This window comes from Mesoplodon mirus (assembly GCF_964341445.2).
Source record: "Mesoplodon mirus genome assembly, chromosome: 7".
NCBI lineage: Eukaryota > Metazoa > Chordata > Mammalia > Artiodactyla > Ziphiidae > Mesoplodon > Mesoplodon mirus.
Window position 1 is genome coordinate 111,742,966 of NC_138983.1, and position 26,116 is coordinate 111,769,081.

General features: G+C 36.6%; 1 protein-coding gene across 1 annotated transcript in view; it reads left to right on the forward strand.

The window, feature by feature from the left end:
* The window catches only part of DYNC2H1 (dynein cytoplasmic 2 heavy chain 1), a 400,170-nt gene that overhangs the window by 145,030 nt on the left and 229,024 nt on the right, over nt 1–26,116 (forward strand). The window contains exons 64-65 of the mRNA XM_082626481.1: nt 1,164–1,262; nt 2,594–2,717. Of these exons, the coding sequence (XP_082482607.1) occupies nt 1,164–1,262; nt 2,594–2,717 (223 nt within the window). The remainder of the gene's footprint in view (nt 1–1,163; nt 1,263–2,593; nt 2,718–26,116) is intronic.

Sequence of the window (26,116 nt, forward strand, 5' to 3'; positions counted from 1 at the left end):
TGGGGTAACACTGTGGAGCTGTGGTGGGAGCGGTCCATTCTGGGTGCAAGTAAAAAGAGGCCTCATTGTCTAGAGAAAATTTTAAAACAATAATAAAACTGTTTAAAAGTCAGTCAGCTCTTTATTATCACCATGTGCTGGCAATTTTAAACAGCATTTCTGATAAAATGCTGTTAATCCCCAGGGCATGTGATTCCCACCATCCCTCTCCCTCTTGGTATGCCACTAAGATAACATCCATGTTCTTATTAGATCTACCCCAGTTCTAAGTCTTCACTTCACTGTGACTTTCATGTGTTATTTTATCCCTATAGCACACAACTGCATTACATTTTTCAAATAAATGTGAAAATTTAAGAAAAATAAGGTCAGCTGTTATTTAAATCTAATTTACTAGGTAACAATGACTATTAGATGGTTTAAAATTTATCATATTTATTTAAATTTATTTACATATATTTAAATTGATCAGATGTATAAATGGCTTCCTTTCATTTGCTAAATGTCATTGTATGTATAGGGCACAATGCCAGGTTTCTAATTTTCTGTTTGTTTCAGAGTTTAATTAGTGCAAGGCGTTCTGTAATGAGTTTAGTTCCTAGTTTGTTAGAGCTTAACCTATCAACTTATGTAATTTTCTCTTCTAGGATACTCCTTTTGTAATATTAACTATGTAGTACTTTAGAGAAATTAGTCTTGAAATATAAATAATTTTATTGCTAATTATTTCAGCGATACTTTTATGATTAGCTCGTACTTCTCTTGAAAGGCCTCTATGGTTTACTCAACCAAAGAATATCTAAAGTTAGGGAATGACTTGGCTGTGTATTTTAAAATCAAAAAGAGAGGTACAAATGGCATCAACTTAGGACTAGAACTCCTGCTTACGGTATTGTTAATATACATTTTCTGTGTTATTGTGTAGTAAATAAGACTATATTCACTTTACTGTGGTTAAATTTAATTACCTAGTACTAATTCCTGGTAAAATTGATTAATGTAACCTCTGGTGCCTCTAAAAACTGTACCCTTATTTCCTCATTGTAGTTGTATATTTGTGTTCTCTAAACCCTGAGAGAAAAACTCACTCATAATTTGATTAATAATTTTTAAGAAATTATTTTCATTTAATGAAAGCTTATGATCTTTTTTTTTTTAATTAGAGTCGAGTTTGCCCATTTCTTGTAGACCCTTCTTCCCAAGCTACAGAATGGTTAAAGACACATTTGAAAGACTCACGTTTGGAAGTTATTAACCAGCAGGTGTGTATTACTTATAATTTAGATACCACTAGTAATGGTATCTTGTGGTGAAAAGAACTATAATCAGAAAACATAGATTCAAAACTGAGTCTTATAACTTACCTGGTATGGGTCCTGGGAAGGAAATGTAGCTTTCTTAGCTTTAGTCTTCTAATTTGTAAAAAGGAACAAGAATATTTGTTTGATTGCTTCTATATGCGAGGTATTGATCTAAGCCCTGGGAATTTATAAGTGAGTAGTTCCTGCCCTCATGGAGATGAAAATTAAGTAATTACTTACACTATACAAATAAGCATTTACACTAAATTATGATTAAACACAATTATAAGATGCTATAGAAGTAAATTACTTAGTTTGGAGAATTAGGAAAACCTTGACTTTATAATTTCCTGTTCCTGTAACTCATCAATGAGCATCTTTGTTTTGTACCAAGATTTGACAGTTGGTCAGTGAAATGTAATCATCGTGTTTTGTCTAGTGACTTTTCACTGTCATGTTTATCTCACCAAAGATATTATTTTTGGTCAGTTTTTTTTTTTTTTTTTGAGGAAGCCTTAGTGTATGATTAATTTTTATAGATATGCTTTAGGTGCTTGAAAAATTACCTCTTTAAAATGTTCTTCACTTATAAAATGGGGATATCTAACTCACTTGTGTTTAAGAATAATTGTAATATATTTATATAATATATAAAATATTTAATGTCACTTATGGTTATAGTAGGAGATCTTAATAATTATTATCCAAATATTTAAAGTTTTTTAAACCACAGTTGGAGGCTTGAAGTGGTATTTAAAATGACTCTTTACCTAGCCAGAAAGCCTAAAAATTCTTGCATGGTTATAGAATTTTATCTAAAGGTTTTTTTCACAGTAATTAGAACTATCACATCAAGATAAGTTTACTAGAATTCATCATCTTGTCTTTCTTCTTCCATTCAATGTATGATATTGAATACAACCAAAGTAGTTTTTATTAATACTTGGATGAGTAACTTGTTGCATGTAGAATTTGAAAATTTCTGCATCAGTTTGAAATCATAGTATAAAATTTTAAAAGGCTTTTTTATTGTTAATGTAAAAATCCTTTTTTTCTAATATATCTATTTAAATTATTTATGAATTTATTTGATAATTTATTCAACTAAATTGATTCATCACCAAGTACTTTTAACTGGAAAAGCAATCATGAATAAGTTGTATTATTAACATACATATTAATTTTAAAATATTTGTGTTATTCCTGTTAATAGCTTCATTCATTATCTGTAAGAACTTTTGTAAATCTAAGGTAATAAAAGAATTCATATGTATTCTTATTTATTCTCTTAGGATAGTAACTTTATCACAGCTCTTGAGTTGGCAGTACGTTTTGGGAAAACCCTTATTATACAAGAAATGGATGGTGTAGAACCTGTTCTTTATCCATTATTGAGACGAGATCTGGTTGCTCAAGGTAAATGAATATTTGACAGTTTCCAGAGAGTAACTATTTTTTAAATCCAAAATAACTTCATTAACTAACTTTGACATTTCTGGTCTTTTCAGTGAATCTAAAGAGAGGAAAACTTTTGGGGGACTGTATTATAGTAATGTCATCAGAATCTAATAGTAACAGCAAGTAAAAAACTTAAAGTGCCTTTGTAAAAGAGGCACCATGTCAGGGTCTCCCACACCATTCCCAGGAACAATATTTTACCAGAAAGACTCAAGGGATTCAGCACTCATGGCTTAGATTTATTGCAGGGAAAGGATGCAAAGCAAAGTCAGTAAAGAGAAAAGGTACATAGGGTGAAGTCAGGAGTCAGGAAACCAGGTGCAAGCTTCCAAGAGTCTTCTTTCATTGGAGTCACACAGAATGTGCTTAATTCCCCCAGGACTTGTTGTCACAACTTGAGTTGTGACAACACGTGTGAAAGTTGTCTACCAAGGAAGCTTATTAGAGACTCAGTGTCCAGAGTTTTTATTGGGGCTTATTATGTAAGCACACTCTGTCTAGCAGGTAGCAAAATTCCAGACTTCCCAAAGGAAGGCAGGTGTTCAGTGTAAACCGTATCGTTTGAACAAATAGTTTAAGCACAGTGAGCCATTCTTACCTATTCTGGGAATGGTGAGAACCTTAACAAAATCCACATTCCCATACAATGGTTATGGGCCAAGCTTGCAAGCAGGCCTCTCTAAGGATACTGGTCTTAGGACTGTTATGTTACCTCTTTTCTGTGCAGACACCTAACCCAGACTTTGATATTAGAAAAGTTATGTAAGAGCTTGTTGTGCAAAATGTCATAGACATGTACTTATATTATATATAAGTACATACACTTACTTACACCACACACTTTGCTAGCACCACAAAGTTTAGAAAATTGGAGTTATTGGGGGCAAAGCAGAGAAATAGCAAAGAATGCACTATTTACTGATCACCTGTTATCCCACAAATAGGTATGCTTAGCCTAGCCGTGGTTGATATGTTATGGAAAGAACCCTAGTAGTGGGACTGTTGCCGATATAGCCTGGACTTACTTCCTGGGGTTCAGTCTCTGGTCTCAGTCTGTTCTTTACTGGAGCTAATTCAGATCTGTTGCACTACCTCTTGCTATACTATCTTAAAGGGGGTGGAAATGAACCTTTAGGATCATCTGGATTTGACTCTCTTTAGTCTATATGCTGACCCTTGAGGGCTCATTAAATATATCTCGGTGAGCTCTTATTGGTATTACGTTTTAGCCATATCTGCTGCATTGTCTGAGAATGGAGTTTGATAAGGTCCCCTGAAATTGGATCTGGTAAAAAATGATAATATTCTACATCATGATTGGTTCACATGATGAACCACTATTCCAGATAGTTGTTCAGGGCTGTTTGGGTCAATTTGTTAATCTCTGTTCACTTCATTGAGAAAAAGAGAGTTACCTCTGCCCCTACCTTACTTTTTCCACCTTCAATCCAGAGTCACATGTGTTCATGTCACATCAGTTGAAGTCTGTTATCCCCTTTGAGTATACTTCAGATTGTCCTTTTCTACAGTTTTGAGTTCCTCATGAATAGCCATTTGTCATCATACATTTCCTGTGGGGACAGAGGATGGTTGTCCTAGAAAGATGTAAAACAAAGCCTGTGTCCAAGTTCATTTACATCCCAGTGTTCTTAATCTTGTTCTTAAAGCAACATGAACTGCCTTTCTACATAATGATGTCAAAGGCACAAGTAATAGGAATAGAATATACTTCTCCTCCTCAAATTTATGCAGTTCAAAAATCCCCTCAAATGTGTATTGATCAAAAAGAAGAGCAAGGTACAATTCTTCATCAAAGTCTCATTGTTTTAAATTTCCTGTTTCCTGTGTTCCTAGTAGCTCACCCAAGGCAGAAGTTAGATGTAGAAGTTTGAAACTGTCAAATAACTGAAGACCGCTTGACCAGCTATCTATGTAGAAGTTGCTGAAGGAGAGGCTAGTGTAGTTGGCAAACAGTTTAAGTTTTGCTGGCAATAGATGTCAAAATTATTTTTATTAATCATTCTAATCCTTTACAGTTATTTCATTTCCATTTGGGGTTTGAGTATGGATTCGAGTGTTATAGTAGAGATGATAGCTAAACATTCTTGATTGGCTGTTTTAGACCAAATTCTTCACTTTAGGCATGACTCCTTCATACAGACATATGTATGTGCAACATAAAGATTAGCCTTGTGATTAATTTCTGTATCTGTTTCTAGAGGGTGGTTCTCCATATAGGTATGTCTTTGGTAGCCCAGCTGAGTCTAGGCGGCCTAATGGCCTGAACACAGCTAGACCAATGGTTCTCTAATGGTAGTGATTTTGTCCCCCAGGGGACACTTGGCAATGACTGGAGACATTTTTGGTTGTAACAACTTGGTGCGTCTATTCCAAGGATATCTTTAAAATGTACAGGGCATCTCCTCATAACAAATAATTTTCCAGTACAGATTGTCAATAGTACTGAGGTTGAGAAACCCTAAGCTAGCTCACCAGTTCTGACCCATGAATCTCTGTACTGGTATATTTCAGTTATTTTCAGGGTGACATGCTTTATAGCCAAGAGCACTACTTGAAGCCAGTTCATTGTACAGAATATTCCATGCTATAGGTTGCCAAAAATTTTACCTATGGATAGTGGATGGCTGTAGCATTCCATTGGATTTTCTTATCTGTGAGATTTTTTTGTAGACACCTCTAGTTCTGTGCATATGAAAGATATAGGGCTCAAAGACAAGGACTGGTTTACAATTGCTTGGATTACTTCCAGAGTTGGCACTTGCAGCTTTACAGGAGCTGCCATTCAAACTTAGCCACATGTTTGTTGACCAGATAAATTATTAGGTTGTAGTAAAATCTTCAGGTGTGGAATATGCTGCTTCTAGTAAGTGAAGAAGGTATTCAGTTGTTGGTTTTCTTTCTTTGAATATAGTGGCTATAAAGCCAGCAGTTTATTCTTAATAGGCTGTGCGATATTTCCTTGAGCAATGTTGATTTGATTATTTTTGTGGCCGGGTTTCTTGTTTATCTTCATATAAGTCCCATCATCTTTAGTTAGTTAAGCTTGAAAGGTTTACAATACAGTGTGAACAATTTTATCAGTGGAGACCATTACCAAGATGTTACCTATATGATGGAATGTTTGTACCCATATGGCAGTTCACATGGTACTTGGATTTCTCTAATTCAGATGATAATCTATTTCTGAAGAGTTTGGACCTGTTAAGGTATACTGCATATAAGAGATGAACTGATTTTCATCTTTTTCCCAGGGGAATATAAAAAAGAAATCATTAATAATCATTAGCAGTGTTCAAGTATCTGCTGTGAGCAAAATATTTTTAATCATCGCTGTGTCAAGCATTGTGGAAGCAGTGGTGTCCACTTCCTGGTTTAAGTTTCATGGTCATAATAAATGTTCAAGCAACTTTGATTTTGGAATCCAGACAGATAAAATTTTGTAGCACTCTTGCCTGGTGTAAAAAGAAGAACTTCCTTTTTCACTTCCTAGCATGATGCATTTCTTTCAACTATAAATATTGGTCAGATTTGGGTACACTTTATAGGAAGATCTTGCCTGTATCTTTGGCTAATTGTTATAGAAGTCATCAAGGCATCACAATAAACATAGCCAGTTAATATATCTGTACATACAGGTGCTCCAAATTTATTAGATATGTTAACCAAAAAAATTGAAACAAAATATACTCAAGCCTGATCCAGGTTCAGAAACCAAAATAATAGCCATGTAAATTGAGGCTTCCCCTGGAAAGAGAATGTGAGACCAAATCTTGTACTTGTGCCTAATCATTCTGTTTCCACAGTTCTCTAAAGTACAGTACAGATTTTGTACCCAGGAGAAAAATGTAGTCAAAATTAACTCCATCATAGGTTAACTCCAATGTAAATTAAGACTTTATACAGTTAAGACTGTGTTGGACTTTTATAGTTCTACATGTAATATTTTCTAAGAGTAGTGTAGGGGACTTATGTCCAAGGGTCTTTTTATACAATAAAATATTTATTTTGAAATATTTTTTAAAATGTTATATCAGAATAATGCATTGATGGGTTACACAAATAGTATAGAATGGCAGGAGTGTTCTTTCCCTCCCCTCTTCATGACTAGTCTTACAAGAGAAAATCAGTTACTTCTTAATTTTCACTTTTTATTGAGATACACTTACAAATGTATAGCTTAATGATTTTTACAAATAGAATACACTTCTATAAGCACCCAGATCAAGATACAGAACTTTTTCAGCATTCCAAACTCCCTTATTTACCACTGTCCCCCACAAGGATAACCACATTCCTGCCTTATAACAGATAAGTTTTACTTGTATTTGTACATAGCATAAATGAGAAAGAAAAAAGCAGCACCTGACTACTATGGGCTGGAAGCTGGCCAGGCTAAACAGCTTGAACATAGTGCTCTCCTGTTGAACATAAACCATTTCACAGAACACCATCAACAGGCAGGTCACTCTGTGACCATACGCATGTCAGTGCACAAAAACGAGGACACTTTCCATACCACGAAAATAACTAAACATCCTCCTCTCCCTGCTATTATGAGTGATTTCTGCTTTTTTACCCATATAGCTTAGTCTGACACCATTTCTGACACCTCCTAGATATCAACAAAATTATTGATACCAGTCAGAATTGTCTGGTCTCTCTGAGAGCATCCATTCCCCAGCAAAACTGCACTTTCTTTGAACCATTCTAAAATCACCCATCATTAAGTCCATCTTCTATAAAAAGCATCTCTGAATACCTTTTTACTGAGACAAGGTGCAGTTTCCCATGGCGATCTGTCTTTCATTGTAAGTTGCCAGTATACCCGAGCTGAGGCGCTTTAAACTGAGTTTATGTTTTAACTAATTAGTTAACTGAATAATTTTTAATTGAAGTATAGTTGATTTACATAATTATATTAGTTTCAGGTGTACACATAGTGATTAAATGTTTTTATGGATTATACTTCGCTTAAATTTATTACAAAACAGTGACTGTATTTCCCTGTGCTGTTCAGCAGTGGTCCCCAACCTTTTTGGCACCAGGGACTGGTTTCATGGAAGACAGTTTTTCCACGGATAGGGTGTGGGGGATGGTTCAGGTGGTACCGGTCCGCGGCCCAGGCATTGGGGACCCCTGTTGTACAGTATATCCTTGTTGCTTATTTATTTTATACGTAGTAGTTTGTATCTCTTAATACCATACCCCTGTCTTCCTCTTCTCCCCTTCTCTCTCCCCACTGGTAAGCACTAGTTTGATTTCTGTTAGTCTGTTTGTTTTGTTATATACTTTGACTTCTTTTATTTTTCAGATTCCACATATAAGTGGCAATATAGAGTATTTGTCTTTCTCTGTCTGACTTATTTCACTAAGCATAATACCCTCTAGGTTCATCCATGTTACTGAAAATTGCAGAATTTCTTTCTTTTATGGCTGAGTAATATTTCATTGTGTGTATTTGTGTGTGTATATATTTTCAATATATATTAATATATATATAGTATATACATATATACCACATCTGTTTTATCCATTCATCTATTAATGGACACTTAGGTTGCTTCTGTATCTTGGCTATTGTAAGTAATGCTGCTATGAACATTGGAGTACATATACTTTTCAAATTAGTGTATTTGTTTACCTTGGAGGTTTACCCAGCAGTAAAATTGCTGGATCATATGGTACTTCTATATTTAGTTTTTGGAGTAGCCTCCATACTGTTTTCCACAGTGACTGTACCAATTTACATTCCCACCAACAGTGTACTAGGGTTCCCTTTTCTCTACATCCTCGCCACCATTTGTTATTTGTGCTCTTTTAAATGTTAGCCATTCTGCCAGACGTGAGGTGATAGCTCATTGTGGTTTTGATTGTATTTCTCTGATGATAGCAGTGTTTAGCATGTGCCTGTTGGCCATCTGCATCTCTTCTTTGGAAAATGTCTGTTCAGGTCTCCTGCCCAATTTTTAATCGTGTTTGTTTTTTGTTGTTGAGTTATATGAGCTGTTTATATATTTTGGATATTAATCCCTTATTGATCATATCATTTTCAAATATTTTCTCCTATTCAGTAGGTTGTCTTTTTGTTTTGTCAAAGGTTTCCTTTGCTGTGCAAAAGCTTTTAGGTTTGATTAGGTCTCATTTGTTTATTTTTGCTTTTTTTCCTTTTGCCTGTGGAGGCAGGTCCAAAAAATATTGCTATGAATTATCTAAAAGAGTGTTCTGCCTTCTCTTTTAGGAGTGTTATTTTTTCAGGTCTTACATTTATCTCTAATCTGTTTTGAATTTATTTTATATATGGTGTGATAAAACGTCCTGATTTTATTCTTTTACATGTAGCTGTCCAGTTTTTCCAGCATCGCTTATTGAAGAGACTGTCTTTCCTCCATTGTATATTCTTGACACATTTGTTGTAGATTAATTGACCATAAATGCATGGGTTTCTTTGTAGGCTCTCTAGTTTGTTCCATTGAACTGTGTGGCTGATTTTCTGCCAGTATCATGCTATTTTGATTACTTTCTAGTATATTCTGAAGACTGAGCATAATACCTCCAGCTTTGTTCTTTTTTCTCAAGATTACTTTAGAAATTTGGGGTCTTTTGTTGTTCCATATAAATTTTAGGATTATTTGTTCTAGTTGTGTGAAAAATGTCATGTTTTTTTAAAATTTATTTAATTTATTTATTTTTATTTAGTAAGTTATTTATTTTTGGCTGTGTTGGGTCTTCGTTTCTGTGCAAGGGCTTTCTCTAGTTGCAGCAAGTGGGGGCCACTCTTCATCGCTGTGTGCAGGCCTCTTGCTATCGCGGCCTCTCTTGTTGCGGAGCACAGGCTCCAGGCGTGCAGGCTCAGTAGTTGTGGCTCACGCGCCTAGTTGCTCCGCGGCATGTGGGATCTTCCCGGACCAGGGCTTGAACCCGTGCCCTGCATTGGCAGGCAGATTCTCAACCACTGTGCCACCAAGGGAAGCCCTGCCATGGGTATTTTGATAGGGATTTCATTGAATCTTTAGATTGCTTTGGGTGCTATGGATATTTTAACAGTATGAATTCTTCCAATTGAAGACATTGGAATATCATTCCATTTCTTTATATCAGCTGCAGTTTCCTTCTTAAATGTTTTATAGTTTTCAGAGTAGGATTTTCACATCCTTGGTTAAGTTTATTCCTCAGTGTTTTATTCTTTTTGATGTGATTTTAAACAGGATTGTTTTCTTGCTTTCTCTTTCTCATAGTTCCTTGTTAGTGTTTAGAAAAGCAACAGATTTCTGTATGTTAATCTTGTGTCCTTCAACTTAACTGAATTCAGTTATTGGTTCTAATAATTTTTTGGTGGAGACTTTAGGGTTTTGCTTATACAGTTTTATGTCATCTGCAGATAGTAGCAGTTTTACATTTCCCTTCCAATTTGGATACTCTTTATTTCTTTTTCTTGTCTGAATACTGTGTCTGGGACTTCCAATACTATGTTGAACAGAATTGGTGAGATTGGGCATCCTTCTCTTATTGCTGATTTGAGAGGAAAGGCTTTCTTTTCACCTTTTCACCATTGAGTATGACCTTAGCCATGGGTTTGTCATAAATGGCCTTTATTATGTTTGGATATGCTCCCTGTAAACCCACTTTGATGAGAGTTTTTATCACGAATGGATGTTGGATTTTGTCAAGTGCTTTTTTTGTGTTTATTGAGATGATCATGTTATTTTTATTCTTTCTTTTGTTAATGTGATGTATCATTGATTGATTTGCGAGTAGTGACCCTTGCATCCCTGGAATAAATCCCACTTGATGATGGTGTATGATCCTTTGTATTTATTGTTGAATTTGGTTTGCTAATATTTTGTTGAGGATTTTTTCATCTACATTCATCAGAGATATTAGCCCTTAATTTTCTTTTGTTGTATTGTCTTTGTCTGGTTTTGTTATCCAGGTAATGGTGGCCTTGTAGAATGAATTTGGGAGTGTTCCATCCTCTTCACTTTTTTGGAATACTTTGAGAAGGATAGGCATTAACTCCTCTTTATGTGTTTGGTAGAATTCCCTTGTGAAGCTGGCGGGTCCTGGATTTGCTGGGAGGTTTTTTGTTACAAATTCAATTTCACTGTTAGTAATTGGTATGTTCAGATGGTCTCTTTCTTCCTTGTCAGGTTATATGTTTCTAGAAATGTGTCCATTTCTTCTGGTTTGTCTATTTTGTTGGCATATAACTTCATAGTATTCTCTTATTATCTTTTATATTTCTGTGATAATGGCTGTAATTTCTCCTCTTGCATTTCTTCTTTTGTTTATTTGCATTTTCTCTCTTTTGATGAGCCTGGCTAAAGGTTTATTTATTTTGTTTGTCTTTTCAAAAGACAAGTTCTTGCTTTCATTGACCTTTTCTATTGCTTTTTTGTCTCTAATTTCATTTCTTTAATTTTATTCCCTTTCTAATATTTATTATTTTTTTCCTTCTGCTGACTTTATTTGTTCTTCATTTCCTAATTCCTTTAGATGATAGGTTAGGTTGTTTATTTGAGATTTTTCTTATTTCTTGAGGTGGGCCTGCATTGCTGTAAACTTCTCTCTTAGAACTGCTTTTGCTGCATTCCATAGATTTTGGAAAGTTGTGTTTCCATTATCTTTTGTCTCAATGTATTTCCTGTTCTCCTCTTTAATTTCTTCATTGGCCCATTGGTTTTTCAGTAGCATGTTGTTTACTCCTCACATATTTGTGCTTTTCCCAGTTTCCTTCCTGTAACTGATTTCTAGTTTCATACTGTTGTGGTCAGAAAAAATGCCTGATATAATTTCTGTCTTCTTAAATTTGTTGAGACTTGTTTTGTGTCTTAGCACATTGTCAATCCTGGAGAATATTTCATGTGCAGTTAAAAAGAATGTGCATTCTGCTCTTTTGGGGTAGAATGTCCTGTAGATATCTATTAAGTCCAACTGGCCTGTGGTGTCATTTAAGACCCGGTTTCCTTATTGATTTTCTCTCTGGATGATCTGTCCATTAATGTAAGTGGTATGTTAAAGGCTCTTCCTATTCTATTCTTGTCAATTTCTCCCTTTATGTCTCTTAGTATTTGCTTTATATATTTAGGTGCTCCTGTATTAGGTGCATACGTGTTAACAAGTGTAACATCCTGTACTTGTGTTGATCTTTTTATTATTACATGATGCTCTTCTTTGTCTTTTGTCATAGACTTTGTTTTAAAGTCTACTTTGTCTGATATGAGTATTGTTACCTCTGCTTTCTTGTTATTTCCATTTCCGTGAAATCTCTTTTCCATCCCTTCACTTTCAGTTAGTGTGTCTTTAGCTCTGAAGTCAGTCTCTTGTAAGCAGCACATAGATGGGTCTTTTTTATTTTTTATTTATTTATTTATTTCTAACATCTTTATTGGAGTATAATTGCTTTGCCATGGTGTTTTAGTTTCTGCTTTATAACAAAGTGAATCAGTTATACATACACATGTGTTCCCATATCTCTTCCCTCTTGCGTGTCCCTCCCTCCCACCCCTCTCGGTGGTCACAAAGCACTGAGCTGATCTCCCTGTGCTATGCGGCTGCTTCCCACTAGCTATCTTACGTTTGGTAGTGTATATATGTCCATGCCACTCTCTCACTTTGTCCCAGCTTACCCTTCCCCCTCCCTGTATCCTCAAGTCCATTCTCTAGTAGGTCTGCATCTTTATTCTCGTCTTGCCCCTAGGTTCTTCTGACCATTTTTTTTTCTTTTTCTTTTTTTGTTTTTTAGATTCCATATATATGTGTTAGCATAAGGTATTTGTTTTTCTCTTTCTGACTTACTTCACTCTGTATGACAGTCTCTAGGTCCATCCACCTCACTACAAAAAACTCAGTTTCGTTCCTTTTTATGGCTGAATAATATTCCATTGTATATAAGCAGCACATAGATGGGTCTTTTTTAATCCAGTAATCCACCCTATGTCTTTTGATTGGAATATTTATTACATTGACATTTAAAGTAATTATTGATAGGTATGTCCTTATTGCCATTTTGTTACCTGTTTTGAGTCTGGTAGTTTTGAGTCTTTATTGTTCCTTTTTTTCTTCTTTTAGATTCTTCCTTTGTGGTTTGATGATTTCCTTTCATGGTATGCTTGTGTTTCTTTCTCTCTAATTTTTGTATATCTATTATAGGTTAGCAGGCTTTTCCTTTTCAGCACTTTGAGTATATCATGCCACTCCCTTCTAGCCTGCAAAGTTTCTGCAAAAATATTAGTTCGTAACCTTCTTTAGGTTCCCTTGTATGAGACTCTTCATTTTTCTCTTGCTACCTTTAGAATTTTCTCTTTAACTTTTGCTCATTTAATTATGATATGTCTTGGTGTGTGTCTTTTTAGTTCATCTTGTTTGGGACCCTCTGTGCTTCTTGTACCTGGGTATCTGTCTCCTTCTTCAGGTTTCTGAAGTTTTCAGCTATAATTTCATCAAATACATTTTCTACCCCATTCTCTCTCTCTTCTCCTTCTGGGACCCATATAATGCAATGTTGGTACAATTGATGTTGTCCCAGAGATCCCTTAAACTGTTCTTCTTTCTTTCATCCTCTCTCCCTCCCTCTCTTCCTTCCTTCCTCCCTCCCTCCCTTCTTTCCTTCCTTTCTTTTCTCCCTTCTCCCCTTCCTTTCCTGATTTGATTATTTCCATTATTCTATCTTCCAGATCACTTTTCTGTTCTTGTGTATCACCTAGTCAGCTGTTAATCCTTCTATTGTGTTTTCCATTTCACTTACAGTATTATTCAATTCTAAGTAATTCTTTTCTATATTTTCTAGTTCGTTATTAAAATTCTTACTGTGTTCAGCTATTCTTTTCCCTGCTTCAGTTAGCATTTTTTATTACTAATGCATTGAACTCCTAATCTGGTAAATTTTTAATGTCTGTCTCATTAGTTGTTTTTTTCAGGGATTTTCTCTTGCTCTTTCAATTGAGACAAATTCCTCTGTCTTCTCATTTGCTTAACTTTCTCTGTCTTTATGAAATTAGGTGAAGCTGTTGCCTATTGCAGTCTTTAATGGGTGCCTTTGTGTGGTACAGTCTGCTTGTGCCCAGTGGCTTTTGTGGGAGAGCTGAATCTGATGTGAACACAGATCATCTTTCCTCAGGTTTGCTGGCAGCTATCACCTTGGTAGAAGGCTGGAGATGGAGTTGTTAGATCAGAGCCAGGTGTAGCTGCTGTTCTCTGCTCAGTGGCCATCACTGCTATGTAGGGAGTGGGGTCTGTTCCCAAGTTGCTAGAGCAGAAGTTTTTTTTTTTTTTTTTTGTCTCTCACTTTTGTTGGATTCTATTTTTTTACATCTTTGTTGGGGGATAATTGATTTACATTGTTGTGTTAGTTTCTGCTGTGTAACAGAGTGAATCAGCTGTACATATACATATATCCCCATATCCCCTCCCCCTTGCATCTCCCTCCCACCCTCCCTATCCCACCCCTCTAGGTGGTCACAAAGCACAGAGCTGATCTCCCTGTGCTATGTGGCTGCCTCCCACTAGCTATCTGTTTTACATTTGGTAGTGTATATATGTCCATGCCACTCTCTCACTTTGTCCCAGCTTACCCTTCCCCCTCCTGGTGTCCTCAAGTCCATTCTCTATGTCTGTGTCTTTATTCCTGTCCTGCCACTACGTTCTTCAGAACCATTGTTTTTTTTTTAGATTCCATATATATGTGTTAGCATATGGTATTTATTTTTCTGTGACTTACTTCACTCTGTATGACAGACTCTAGGTCCAGCCACTCACTACAAATAACTCAATTTCATTTCTTTTTATGGCTGAGTAATATTCCATTGTCTATATGTGCCACATCTTTATCCATTCATCTGTTGATGGACACTTAGGTTGCTTCCATGTCCTGGCTGTTGTAAATAGTGTGGAGCAGAAGTTTTGAGGGTTGGGTCTGAGCTGGCTTCATTCCCTTGAAGTGTGTTTTCTGCTCAATCCCAGCACCAGCATTCTTGCCCAGGAGGGGAGCAGTACTCGGCCAAGAGGGGTTGGCATGGGCACTTGGCATTGGTCTGGGTGCGAATCGTGGCTGTCTGACCACAGACAGAAATCATGGCTGCTCTGATGTGCTGCCTGTGTAAGCACCAGTAATGGCTGTTCCCACCCTGCTCAGACATGCTTTAGGTCTGAATTGCTTTTGTTTCTCACAGCTGAGCTTTCTGCTCAGCTGTAGCAGCCCTCACCCCAGTGAGGCTGGAGCAGTTGCTAGACTTAGACTGGGGTGTGTGCTGGGGCAGTCACAGCAAACCAGTCAGCCACCCAGGCAGTTTCAATCCACCCTCTCTGCCCTGTTTTGGAAGTAAGCAAGCAAGGATGCGCTCCTCGTGAATTGAGTCCAGGCTTCTCACAGCCCTCCTGTTAGTTCCCCCAGCCCTCCAAACAGCAAGGAGACTCACATTCTCAGTGTCTGACCTTTGGACAAGGGTGCCCAATTTGTGACTCAAACCGCCTACTCCCTAGAGAGGATCTCTGCCTGTGTGATTCCTCTTCTTCTGAGTCCCCTCCCAGGGGCACAGGTCCAGACCTGATAGCTTCTTATCCCTTTATACCCAATTCTATATGGATCTTTCTTACAGACTTCTAGTTCTGCTAGTCTACAGTTAGATTTCAATGAGAATTGTTTCACGTGTAGACATATTTTTGATGTGTTCTGCATCCTCCTGCTTTGCCATCTTGATTTCTTCTCCCTGAGTTAATTTAGTTTTGTTTGTAATCTATATTCTGTGTATATATCAACTTAGATTAATTTTTAGGTGTTTGTCTATTGCATTTAATTTGTCAAATGTATTGGTGTGTTTTTATATAATATTCTTATAACTTTAAAATTTCTGTGAGTTTTTCAATAATGTGTCTTTTTTTTTTTTTTTTTTTTTTTTGCATACAAAAACTCTACACTTTTATTTCTCCTACTTCACATTTTATGTTTTTGATGGCACAATTTATAGCTTTTTATGTTTGTATCCATTAACACATTATTATAACTACAGTTGTTTTTGATATTTTTGTCTTTTAACCTTTATGTAAGACAAGTGATTTACACACCACTATTACAGTATTAGAGTATTCTGAATTTTACTATATACTTACATGTATCAGTGAGTTTCATACTTTCATGTGTTTTTGTGTTACAAGTTAGCATCCTCTTATTTCAGCTGGAGGAACTCCTTTCAGCATTTCTTACAAGGCAGGTCTAGTAGTAATGAACTTCATCAGCTTTTGTTTAGGAAAATCTTTTTCTCTCCATTTCTGAAGGAGATTTTGCTGGATAAAGTATTCTTGGTTGTAATTTTTTTTTTTCTTTCAGCACTCTGAATATAACATCCCACTCTCTCCTGGACTGCAAAGTTTCTTCTGAGAATTTTGCTGATAGACTTACTGGGGTCTCCCCATATGAGATGAGTTATTTTTCTCTTGCTGCTTTCAAAATTCTCTTTGTTTTTGATTTTTGGCAGTTTTATTATAATGTGTCTAAGATTGAGTTAAATTTGTATTCATTTGTATGTTCATGAATTTCATGAACCTGGATGTCCATATCTCTCCCAGAGTTGGAGTTCTTGGATATTATTTCTTTAAATAAGCTTTCTGCCCTTTTCTCTCTTCTTCCTCTCCTGGGACCCCCATAATGTGAATCTTGTTTCAGTTGATGGCGTCCCATAATTCACATGGCTTTCTTCACTCTTCTTCATTCTTTTTTCTTTTTCTTTTCCCTCCGACTGAATAATTTCAAATGACTTATCTTGAAGTTTACAGATTCTTTCACAAGGAATCTTTGTGCTGATGGAACAGTTCTGTATCTTGATTGTGATGGTGGTTACACAAATCTACACATGACAACATTGCATAGAGCTCTACTTGTACACATAGACACACACAATGAGTTCACGTGAAACTAAAATCTAAATAAGGTCTATAGATTGTACCAGTGTCATTTGCCTGGTTTGATAGTGTGCTATACTTAGGTAAGACATGACCACTGGCCAAAAAGTTCAAAATTCTTACATGTCTGCATTCTTTAACTCACTATTTCCTTGGGACGTACCCCAAGAAAATTATTAGAAAGGTAAGCAAATCTTTACAAACATGGATACTCATTACTGTTTTCTTTTTATACGTATGTATCGTATAACAATATAATTTGTATGCCAATCCAGGAAAACCTTAAAAATTAAGGGAAGGTGCTAACCTAATTGAAATTATATAATTTCTTGAAATATTTCCTTTTTGACTGACAAGTTGGTTTACCATGGTTTAACATGGACTTAATAAAAGAATTCTAGTCACAAAATACTGTAAAAGGACAAATTAGACATTCTAAGCTATACATCATTGATTATGTTTTAAGAGTTACTCTACAGAATATAATATACATCCACAACTTATCACAATATACCTTGAATTACTAGTACACCACTCCATGTATAAGGTAAAAATCTTACAACAGCATAATCCTACTTATGTCCTCTCTGCTACTGGGAGCATATACTTTACTTTAAAAGGTTACAGTCCCTAAACACACAATTATTAGTTTTTCCTTAAATATTAAATTGACTTTAAATGAAATTTTTAAATGAAAGAAAAACAGTCTTTCCTATTTATCAGCCTATTTACCATTTTCAGCTATCTTCCTTCCTGTTAATCTGAATTTCCATCCTGTGTTTGTTCCTTTCAGCCTGAAATTCTTTTATCATTTCTTGTAGTGCAAGTCTGGTGATAGACAATTCTCTCAGCTTTGGTATACTGAAAATAACTTTATTTTGTTTTTGTTTCTGAAAACCTTTGCATATAGAATTCTGGGTTGTCATTTTTTCTTTCAGCCCTTTAAAAACGTTCCATTTTCTTCTTGACACTGTATTTCTTTTTTTTTTTTTTTTTTTTAATTTATTTTATTTTATTTTTTTGCTTTATAACAAATTTAATCAGTTATACATATACATATGTTTCCATATCCCCTCCCTTTTGCGTCTCCCTCCCACCCTCCCTATCCCACCCCTCCAGGCGGTCACAAAGTACCGAGCTGATCTCCCTGTGCTATGCGGCTGCTTCCCACTAGCTATCTACCTCACGTTTGGTAGTGTATATATGTCCATGCTGCTCTTTCACTTTGTCACAGCTTACCCTTCCCCCTCCCCATATCCTCAAGTCCATTCTCTAGTAGGTCTGTGTCTTTATTCCTGTCTTACCCCTATGTTCTTCATGACATTTTTTTTTTCTTAAATTCCATATATATGTGTTAGCATACAGTATTTGTCTTTCTCTTTCTGACTTACTTCACTCTGTATGACAGACTCTAGGTCTATCCACCTCATTACAAATAGCTCAATTTCATTTCTTTTTATGGCTGAGTAATATTCCATTGTATATATGTGCCACATCTTCTTTATCCATTCATCCGATGATGGACACTTAGGTTGTTTCCATCTCCGGGCTATTGTAAATAGGGCTGCTATGAACATTTTGGTACATGTCTCTTTTTGAATTATGGTTTTCTCAGGGTATATGCCCAGTAGTGGGATTGCTGGGTCATATGGTAGTTCTATTTGTAGTTTTTTAAGGAACCTCCATACCGTTCTCCATAGCGGCTGTACCAATTCACATTCCCACCAGCAGTGCAAGAGTGTTCCCTTTTTTCCACACCCTCTCCAGCATTTATTGTTTCTAGATTTTTTGATGATGGCCATTCTGACTGGTGTGAGATGATATCTCATTGTAGTTTTGATTTGCATTTCTCTAATGAGTAAAGATGTTGAGCATCCTTTCATGTGTTTGTTGGCAGTCTGTATATCTTCTGTGGAGAAATGTCTATTTAGGTCTTCTGCCCATTTTTGGATTGGGTTCTTTGTTTTTTTGTTATTGAGCTGCATGAGCTGCTTATAAATTTTGGAGATTAATCCTTTGTCAGTTGCTTCATTTGCAAATATTTTCTCCCATTCTGAGGGTTGTCTTTTGGTCTTGTTTATGGTTTCCTTTGCTGTGCAAAAGCTTTTAAGTTTCATTAGGTCCCATGTGTTTATTTTTGTCTTTATTTCCATTTCTCTAGGAGGTGGGTCAAAAAGGATCTTGCTGTGATTTATGTCATAGAGTGTTCTGCCTATGTTTTCCTCTAAGAGTTTGATAGTGTCTGGCCTTACATTTAGGTCTTTAATCCATTTTGAGCTTATTTTTGTGTATGGTGTTAGGGAGTGATCTAATCTCATACTTTTACATGTCCCTATCCAGTTTTCCCAGCACCACTTATTGAAGAGACTGTCCTTTCTCCACTGTACATTCCTGCCTCCTTTATCAAAGATAAGGTGACCATATGTCCGTGGGTTTAACTCTGGGCTTTCTATCCTGTTCCATTGATCTATCTTTCTGTTTTTGTGCCAGTACCATACTGTCTTGATTACTGTAGCTTTGTAGTATAGTCTGAAGTCAGGGAGCCTGATTCCTCCAGCTCCATTTTTCGTTCTCAAGATTGCTTTGGCTATTCGGGGTCTTTTGTGTTTCCATACAAATTGTGAAATTTTTTGTTCTAGTTCTGTGAAAAATGCCAGTGGTAGTTTGATAGGGATTGCATTGAACCTGTAGATTGCTTTGGGTAGTAGAGTCATTTTCACAATGTTGATTCTTCCAATCCAAGAACATGGTACATCTCTCCATCTATTTGTATCATCTTTAATTTCTTTCATCAGTGTCTTATAATTTTCTGCATACAGGTCTTTTGTCTCCTTAGGTAGGTTTATTCCTAGATATTTTATTCTTTTTGTTGCAATGGTAAATGGGAGTGTTTCCTTGATTTCACTTTCAGATTTTTCATCATCAGTATATAGGAATGCCAGAGATTTCTGTGCATTAATTTTGTATCCTGCAACTTGACCAAATTCATTGATTAACTCTAGTAGTTTTCTGGTAGCATCTTTAGGATTCTCTATGTATAGTATCATGTCATCTGCAAACAGTGACAGCTTTACTTCTTCTTTTCCAATTTGGATTCCTTTTATTTCCTTTTCTTCTCTGATTGCTGTGGCTAAAACTTCCAAAACTAGGTTGAATAAGAGTGGTGAAAGTGGGCAACCTTGTCTAGTTCCTGATCTTAGTGGAAATGGTTTCAGTTTTTCACCATTGAGGACGATGCTGGCTGTGGGTTTGTCATATATGGCCTTTATTATGTTGAGGAAAGTTCCCTCTATGCCTACTTTCTGCAGGGTTTTTATCATAAATGGGTGTTGAATTTTGTCGAAAGCTTTCTCTGCATCTATTGAGATGATCATATGGTTTTTCTCCTTCAATTTGTTAATATGGTGTATCACGTTGATTGATTTGCGTATATTGAAGAATCCTTGCATTCCTGGAATAAACCCCACTTGATCATGGTGTATGATCCTTTTAATGTGCTGTTGGATTCTGTTTGCTAGTATTTTGTTGAGGATTTTTGCATCTATGTTCATCAGTGATATTGGCCTGTAGTTTTCTTTCTTTGTGACATCCTTGTCTGGTTTTGGTATCAAGGTGATGGTGGCCTCGTAGAATGGGTTTGGGAGTGTTCCTTCCTCTGAAATTGTTTGGAAGAGTTTGAGAAGGATGGGTGTTAGCTCTTCTCTAAATGTTTGATAGAATTCGCCTGTGAAGCCATCTGGTCCTGGGCTTTTGTTTGTTGGAAGACTTTTTATCACAGTTTCAATTTCAGTGCTTGTGATTGGTCTGTTCATATTTTCTATTTCTTCCTGATTCAGTCTTGGCAGGTTGTGCATTTCTAAGAATTTGTCCATTTCTTCCAGGTTGTCCATTTTATTGGCATAGAGTTGCTTATAGTAATCTCTCATGATCTTTTGTATTTCTGTAGTGTCAGTTGTTACTTCTCCTTTTTCATTTCTAATTCTATTGATTTGAGTCTTCTCCCTTTTTTTCTTGATGAGTCTGGCTAATGGTTTATCAATTTTGTTTATCTTCTCAAAGAACCAGCTTTTAGTTTTATTGATCTTTGCTATCGTTTCCTTCATTTCTTTTTCATTTATTTCTGATCTGATTTTTATGATTTCTTTCCTTCTGCTAACTTTGGGATGTTTTTGTTCTTCTTTCTCTAATTGCTTTAGGTGCAAGGTTAGGTTGTTTATTCGAGATGTTTCCTGTTTCTTAAGGTGGGATTGTATTGCTATAAACTTCCCTCTTAGAACTGCTTTTGCTGCATCCCATAGGTTTTGGGTCGTCGTGTCTCCATTGTCATTTGTTTCTAGGTATTTTTTAATTTCCTCTTTGATTTCTTCAGTGATCACTTCGTTATTCAGTAGTGTATTGTTTAGCCTCCATGTGTTTGTATTTTTTACAGCTCTTTTCCTGTAATTGATATCTAGTCTCATAGCATTGTGGTCGGAAAAGATACTTGATACAATTTCAATTTTCTTAAATTTACCAAGGCTTGATTTGTGACCCAAGATATGATCTATCCTGGAGAATGTTCCATGAGCACTTGAGAAAAATGTGTATTCTGTTGTTTTTGGATGGAATGTCCTATAAATATCAATTAAGTCCATCTTGTTTAATGTATCATTTAAAGCTTGTGTTTCCTTATTTATTTTCATTTTGGATGATCTGTCCATTGGTGAAAGTGGGGTGTTAAAGTCCCCTACTATGAGTGTGTTACTGTCGCTTTCTCCTTTTATGGCTGTTAGTATTTGCCTTATGTATTGAGGTGCTCCTATGTTTGGTGCATAAATATTTACAATTGTTATATCTTCTTCTTGGATCGATCCCTTGATCATTATGTAGTGTCCTTCTTTGTCTCTTCTAGTAGTCCTTATTTTAAAGTCTATTTTGTCTGATATGAGAATTGCTACTCCAGCTTTCTTTTGGTTTCCATTTGCATGGAATATCTTTTTCCATCCCCTTACTTTCAGTCTGTATGTGTCTCTAGGTCTGAAGTGGGTCTCTTGTAGACAGCATATATATGGGTCTTGTTTTTGTATCCATTCAGCCACTCTGTGTCTTTTGGTGGGAGCATTTAGTCCATTTACATTTAAGGTAATTATCGATATGTATGTTCCTATTCCCATTTTCTTAATTGTTTTGGGTTCATTATTGTAGGTCTTTTACTTCTGTTGTGTTTCTTGCCTAGAGAAGTTCCTTTAGCATTTGTTGTAAAGCTGGTTTGGTGGTGCTGAACTCTCTCAGCTTTTGCTTGTCTGTAAACGTTTTAATTTCTCCATCAAATCTGAATGAGATCCTTGCTGGGTAGAGTAATCTTGGTTGCAGGTTTTTCTCCTTCATCACTTTAAGTATGTCCTGCCACTCCCTTCTGGCTTGTAGAGTTTCTGCTGAGAGATCAGCTGTTATCCTGATGGGGATTCCCTTGTGTGTTATTTGTTGTTTTTGCCTTGCTGCTTTTAATATGATTTCTTTGTGTTTAATTTTTGACAGTTTGATTAATATGTGTCTTGGCGTATTTCTCCTTGGATTTATTCTGTATGGGACTCTCTGTGCCTCCTGGACTTGATTAACTATTTCCTTTCCCATATTAGGGAAGTTTTCAACTATAATCTCTTCAAATATTTTCTCAGTCCCTTTCTTTTTCTCTTCTTCTTCTGGAACCCCTATAATTGGAATGTTGGTGCGTTTAATGTTGTCCCAGAGGTCTCTGAGACTGTCCTCTGTTCTTTTCATTCTTTTTTCTTTATTTTGCTCTGCAGCAGTTATTTCCACTATTTTATCTTCCACCTCACTTATCCGTTCTTCTGCCTCAGTTATTCTGCTATTGATCCCATCTAGAGTATTTTTTATTTCATGTATTGTGTTTTTAATCGATGCTTGATTCATCTTTAGTTCTTCTAGGTCCTTGTTAACTGTTTCTTGCATTTTGTCTATTCTATTTCCAAGATTTTGGATCTGGGAAATAGAATCTTGGATCATCTTTAGCATCATTATTCTGAATTCTTTTTCAGGTAGATTGCCTATTACCTCTTCATTTGTTAGGTCTGGTGGGTTTTTATCTTGCTCCTTCACCTGCTGTGTGTTTTTCTGTCTTCTCATTTTGCTTATGTTACTGTGTTTGGGGTCTCCTTTTTGCAGGCTGCAGGTTCGTAGTTCCTGTTGTTTTTGGTGTCTGTCCCCAGTGGCTAAGGTTGGTTTAGTGGGTTGTGTAGGCTTCCTGGTGGAGGGGACTAGTGCCTGTGTTCTGGTGGATGAGGCTGGATCTTGTCTTTCTGGTGGGCAGGTCCACGTCTGGTGGTGTGTTTTGGGGTGTCTGTGGACTTTTTATGATTTTAGGCCACCTCTCTGCTAATGGGTGGCGTTGTGTTCCTGTCTTGCTAGTTGTTTGGCTCAGGGTGTCCAGCACTGTAGCCTGCTGGTCGTTGAGTGAAGCTGGGTGCTGGTGTTGAGATGGAGATCTCTGGAAGATTTTCGCCGTTTGATATTATGTGGAGCTGGGAGGTCTCTTGTGGACCAGTGTCCTGAAGTTGGCTCTCCCACCTCAGAGGCACAGCACTGACTCCGGGCTCCTCAATTTGGGATGATGTGTTGTCTATTCATGTATTCCGCAGATGCAGGGTACATCAAGTTGATTGTGGAGCTTTAATCCGCTGCTTCTGAGGCTGCTGGGAGAGGTTTCCCTTTCTCTTCTTTGTTCTCACAGCTCCTGTGTCTCAGCTTTGGATTTGGCCCCGCCTCTGCATGTAGGTCGCCGGAGGGCGTCTGTTCTTCGCTCAGATAGGACAGGGTTAAAGGAGCAGCCTCTTCGGGGACTCTGGCTCACTCAGGCCGGGAGGGAGGGAGGGGCGCGGAGTGCGGGGCAAGCCTGCAGCGGCAGAGGTCGGCGTGACGTTGCACCAGCCCGAGGCGCGCCGTGCGTTCTCCCAGGGAAGCCGCCCCTGGATCCCGGGACCCCGGCAGTGGCGGGCTGCACAGGCTCCCGGAAGGGCGGTGTGGGCAGTGACCTGCGCTCGCACACAGGCTTCTTGGCGGCGGCAGCAGCAGGCCCAGCGTCCCACGCCTGTCACTGGGCTCCGCGCTTTCAGTCGCGACTCGCGCCCGTCCGTGGAGCCCCTTTAAGCAGCGCTCTTAATCCCCTCTCCTCGCGCACCAGGAAACCAAGAGGGAAGAAAAAGTCTCTTGCCTCTTCGGCAGCTCCAGAGTTTTCCCGGACTCCCTCCCGGCTAGCTGTGGCACATTAGCCCCCTTCAGGCTGAGTTCTCGCCGCCAGCCCCAGTCCTCTCCCTGCGCTCTGACCGAAGCCCGAGCCTCAGCTTCCAGCGCTGCACGCCCCGGCGGGCGAGCAGACAAGCCTTTCGGGCTGGTGAGTGCCGCTCGGCACCGATCCTCTGTGTGCGGATCTCTCCGTTTTGCCCTACCCAGGTATGTGGGGAGTTTCTTGCCTTTTGGGAGGTCTGGGGTCTTCTGCCAGCGTTCAGTAGGTGTTCTGTAGGAGTTGTTCCACGTGTAGCTGTATTTCTGGTGTATCCGTGGGGAGGAAGGTGATCTCCGCGTCTTACTCTTCCGCCATCTTACCCGGAAGTGTATGTGTCTTTTTTTTATATTGATATTTCTTTTTTCTCTTTTTCTTTGGTAGGTCTTGATAGCAGTTTATCAATTTTAGTGATTTTTTCAAAATATAAATTTTTAACTTTGTTGATTTTCTCTATTGTATTTTCAATTTTTGCTTTTTATTTATTTTATTCTTAATATTTTCCTTAGGTTTTATTTAGTTGTCTTTTTTCTAGATTCTTGAACTAGAAATTCAAAGTATTGATAATTCATTATTTTCTTTTTCCTAATATATGCATTTTTTTTGTTTATAAACTTTCTTCTAAGCCCTTCTTCAGCTTCATACCACAAGTTTTGGTTTGTATTTTTTTAATTCATAAGTTACTTATTGGTTTTGTTGTTTAATTTCCAGGGAGTTGGATATTTTCTAGTTACCCTTTTGGGATTGGTTTCTAGCTTATCTCTGTTGTGGTCAGAAAACTTATTCTGAAGTATTCAGTTTTTTTAATCCTGTTGAAGCTTTTTTTATGATCTGGCATTGGTTAATTTTCACAAATATTCTGTGTACACTTGAAAATTATGTAAATTTTGCTCTTGGTTATTTTAATTTTCTCTAACATCAATTAATTCAAGTTTGTTAATAGTAACGTTCAGATTTTCTATACCTTTACTTTTAATTTCTATTTGCTCTATCATGTACTGAGAAAAAGTCTCTATGAGTTTGAATTTTTTTCTTTTAGTTCCGTCAATTTTTACTTTAAATATTTTGAAGTTGTGTGTTTGGATGCATACATATTTGGAATATGCTGTCTTCCTGTTTGGTTATTTTCTTTATCATTATCAACTGTCTTTTGTCTTTAGAAGTATCTCAAGTTTTAGAATTCGGTATTAGAATGATGACACTAATTTTGGAGTTTGATGTTCGCATGGTGTATTTTTCCATTCTTTTACTTTCAGTTTTCTGTTGGTTTTCTTTATAAAGTGTGTTTCTCATAAACAGTATATCATTTGGTTTTGCATTTTTATTCACCATGGCAGTCTTAATGTTTGTAATGTAATACAGTTAACCAATTCATGAAATAACTAACGTAGTTTTCTAATTAACCTGATAGTTTTTAATGGCTATCCTGTGTATAGCAGTATGCATCTGTGGCTTATTCTTTTAATATAGATAAATACTTTAAAACTTTTCCAGTATTGCTCTTTAACTCCATATACCCAATACCTGCCTTTGCATTATTGTTGTGCTGCATTTGTCATGGATTTTAAGTGGTTTTACTATGATGTCCTTAGAAGTAGTATTCTTTGAATTTTTATCCTGCTTGCATTTTCTTGAATCATTCTAGTTGGTGTATAGTTATTACATTGAACCTTTAAATTTGTTTTTTTCTAATAATGGTTAAAGTTCAGCATTATTTTGATATTGTTTTTTAACCATTTACATATCCTCTTTCATAAAATGCATATTGAATTCTTTTCACATTAACTTTAAAAAGTTAAGTAAATTTTAAAATCTATTCTAGGATTCTCAAAAGTTCATTATATTGTTTTTCTTAGCATTAGAAAATAATCTTTGATAATATATATTTTTTACCTAAAAAATGATTTTTTATCAGTTAATATCATAAATAATGCATGTAATTGTTGATTGATTTTTCTGTATATGTTGTATAATTAATATAATTGTTTATTATATTAGAAGATAAAAAAACTCCATTGTGAGGCAGAAATTTACTTTTTCTCAGCTTAATTTGTTGCAAAGTACCTGTGTACGGCAGTCTGAATAAATCTTCTTTTGACATTAATAATGGATTCTTTGCAATTACTCATATGTTGTTAATTCCAGGTTTTTACCAGGTCATTCT